The following is a 3,691-nucleotide window of genomic DNA, read 5'->3' on the forward strand; positions in this document are numbered from 1 at the left end:
GCGTCGCTTCCGCAAGGCCTGTGACCTGGTGCACAACTTCACAGATGCTGTCATCAGGGAGAGACGGCGCACTCTCTCCAGACAAAACCTTGATGAGTCCTTGAAATCCAAGACTAAGTCTAAGACTCTGGATTTCATAGATGTGCTCTTGCTGGCCAAGGTGGGCTGATGTGGGGTGTGGGTCAGTGTTAGGTAGAAGCTGGACTTGACCAGGAAGTATTGGGGCGTTACAGACTGCGCTTATGAAAACCAGTCACCACACAGAGATCCATTTTAGGTGTGGCTCTTTTGAAGGCCTGCTAAAAGAACAAACAGTGGACAGGAAAGCACAGAAGAAATGGAAGCATACTGTGGAGAAGACAGAGGAGGCACCTTGTGTGCTCAACGGGTATCAGAGTCTGTGTCCTTTCACCTGTCTTAGGGTTTCATTGCTGTGAATGGCCAACATGACCAAGGCAACTCTTATAAAGGACAACATTTAATTGGGGCTGGCTTACAGTTTCAGAGATTCAGTCTATTATCATCATGGAGGGAGGCATGGCAGTGTGCAGGCAGATACAGTGCAGGAGGAGGAGCTGAGAGTTTTATGTCTCCATCTAAAGGCAGCCAGGAGACTATCTTCAGCACTGGGTAGAGCCTGAGCATAAAGAGACCTCAAAGCCACCTACACAGTGACACAGTTGCTCCCACAAAGCCTCACCTCCTCCATTAAGGCCACACCCCATCATAGGGACACTGTCTGTGGTCAAGCATTCAAGCACATCGGTGGTCTGAACATCACCTCAGACATGGCATGAGTTTTGGTCTTGTTTTGTCTTCAGGATGAACATGGAAAGGAGATGTCAGATGAGGATATCCGGGCAGAGGTTGACACCTTCATGTTTGGAGGTGAGGGTCCCTTTGTAGGGCTACAGAGGAGGTAGAGGTGTGCTAATCCGTGGTAGGTATTGTGGGCATACCTAGAATCCATCCATTCTTTCCATCCATTCTTTTTGGAGCCTTACTGTCTGGATACATGTACCCCAGTTTGCAGAAACAGGCCAGACACAAATCTGCTTGTCTGCCCTCCAGGCCATGACACCACCGCCAGTGCAGTCTCCTGGATCCTGTACAACCTGGCAAGGCACCTGGAATACCAGGATCGCTGCAGGCAGGAGGTGCAGGAGCTGCTGAGGGACCGAGAGCCTGAGGAGATTGAGTGGTGAGCATGGTCATCCCTGATGTTATAGCTTCTGGTCACCGTGCTCATTGTTGCATTTCTTACAGCAGGGTGTGTCTATACATTACAACTAAGGCTTGCTTGCAGAGTCTTAACCCCTGTGCTTTTAGGGATTGCATGCCCAGTTTGCACATCTTCATCTAAGTAATTAGGTCTAACATAGCAAGTTAGGGTTCATTATGTAGTTTTCAAAACCAGTTTGATTTTCCTGATTCTCCTCCTCCCATCTTGTGAATTTCCTTCTGGCTTTTGTACCATTCTTCTCTTTGTCGATTATAGACACCTCTTCTTCAGTCCTTGTGAAAAGAAATCCCTGCAGGGCAGTGGTGGCACATGTCTTTAATCCTAGCATTTGGGAGGCAGAGACAAGTGGATACCTGTGAGTTTGAGGCCAGCCTGTTCTACAGAGTGGGTTCTAGGATAGCCAGGGCTACACAGGGAAATTCTGTTTCAAATAACAAAAACAAAAACAAACAAAAAGAACCAAGCAAATCCCTTAGTGTATATTTGTCTAATTTTTAGTAACATTTTCCCCATTTCAAATTACCAGGGCTGCTCTTCCAGAGGTCCTGAGTTCAATTCCTAGAAACCACATGGTGTTTCACAACCATCTGTAATGGGATCTGATGCCCTCTTCTGGTGTGTCAGCAACAGCATACAGCATACTCATAAACATAAAAAAATCTATCTGTCTGTCTGTCTGTCTGTCTGTCTGTCTGTCTGTCTGTCTATCCATCCATCCATCCATCCATCCATCCATCCATCCATCCATCTATCTATCTATCTATCTATCTATCTATCTATCTATATCTATCTATCTTAAAAGAATATACCAAGGCGAAGGAAAGCATTTTGTTAATCTCACCATGAAGAAATGAGAAGTCTTTGGCATGATAGATATTTTCATTAACTTACAATTTTGGTGTTTCTGATATATTGAGAGAATCTATCGTATATATGGAGGGGCCAAGAATTTTTTGTTTTGTTCTGTTTTTAGGTAGGGTCATACTGTGTCACCCTGAAAACTTGTATCACAAGAAACTCACTGTGTAGATCAGGTTTGCTTCAAGGTTTTAGAGATTTGCCTGCCATTGCTTCCCATGTTCTGGGTTTGAAGATGCGCGCCATCCTGATGTGCAAGCATTTGTTTTATGTATCTCTTTACTGAGACAGCTGCCTGTTCGGGCCATGGCGGCCTCCAGCTTACCCTTCAGCTGAGACTGACGTTGACCGCAATCCTCCTGTCTCTACTTCTCCAGTCCTGGGATTCTTTTCCTGGCTGCATTTAATTATTTTTGTTGCTATTTGCTAGCTTTCTTAACATCTTCCTTCAAACCACGTCTCTATTTCCCAGCATTGTGTGGAATGTCTTCTCCTGCCTGCCTCAGCTCTGTATTCCACAGGCCACATCAGACACTTACTTTTTAAGAAAATGTTTCCATTTTCATTACTATAGTTTTGTAATAAGTTTTAGTAAGTGGTAGATTGGCTCTGTCTTTTATTTTTAAGATCACTTTTCTCTGCATGGACTCTAGCTACAACTTTATTGGATATTCATTCTTTTAACTAGAATAAAGTTGTTGAGTGGGGATGCAGTTAGTGGTGGACATTTGCTTATTATGCAGGGCCCTGTGAAAACCAGTCCTGGGAAAACATTGTCAGGCATAAATTCACACATACACACACACATACACACACACACACACACACACACACACACACACACACAGACATGCACGCACACCCCACTCATTCTTATGCAAGCAACCTTAGTTAACTTCCTCAGGTTGCAATCAGAAAAGACATCAAAATAGAAGGGAGACTTGATAGGAGGACAAAGGGGTTTCAGCCGATGTGGGAGAGCGATGAGAGAGAGTAATGGAGGGTGAGTATGATCAATATACACTACATACATGTATGGAAATGTTAAAAATGCATTTTAAAAAGAAAAGAAGACCTATCTAAAGGGTTATTAGATAGTATTGAGAATTTTTTTCAAAAGGAGTAGCCAGGTGGTTTTGGTGTAGTCTTTTAATTCCAGCACTCTGGAGGCAGAGGTAAGCCGATTTCTAACTTTGAGGCTAGCTTGGTCAATAGAGTAAGTTGTATGACAGCCAGGGCTACACTGAGAAATCCTGTGTCAAACAAACAAAGAAACAAAGAGAACAGAACTCATAGCTTTATAATGATGGGCCATTCCCCCATTGCCACTTGGCTATTGAGTACATATATTCATTTAAATAACCTAATAGGCTTTAAAAAATTTTTATTTCTGCCTTTAAAAAAGTTTATTACATAATTGATTTTTGAAGAAATGTTTCCAGTAGCCTAAATTGGCTATTTATTGCTGAATCTCCACCCTCCATTTTCCTGAGTACGATTACATCCAGGTCATTGTATAAATATTTTAAAACTTGTGCACAGCAAATTTATAAAATATAGGATGACTTTGGAGGGGCGTGTTTTAATTAG

At 42.9% G+C, this 3,691-nt stretch overlaps 1 protein-coding gene across 1 annotated transcript in view; it reads left to right on the forward strand.

Annotated features, from left to right (window-relative positions):
• The window catches only part of LOC116076500 (cytochrome P450 4F5-like), a 16,485-nt gene that overhangs the window by 9,973 nt on the left and 2,821 nt on the right, over positions 1–3,691 (forward strand). The window contains exons 5-8 of the mRNA XM_031350337.1: positions 2–160; positions 822–888; positions 1,072–1,201; positions 3,261–3,276. Of these exons, the coding sequence (XP_031206197.1) occupies positions 2–160; positions 822–888; positions 1,072–1,201; positions 3,261–3,276 (372 nt within the window). The remainder of the gene's footprint in view (position 1; positions 161–821; positions 889–1,071; positions 1,202–3,260; positions 3,277–3,691) is intronic.

This window comes from Mastomys coucha, unplaced genomic scaffold (genome assembly GCF_008632895.1).
Source record: "Mastomys coucha isolate ucsf_1 unplaced genomic scaffold, UCSF_Mcou_1 pScaffold4, whole genome shotgun sequence".
NCBI lineage: Eukaryota > Metazoa > Chordata > Mammalia > Rodentia > Muridae > Mastomys > Mastomys coucha.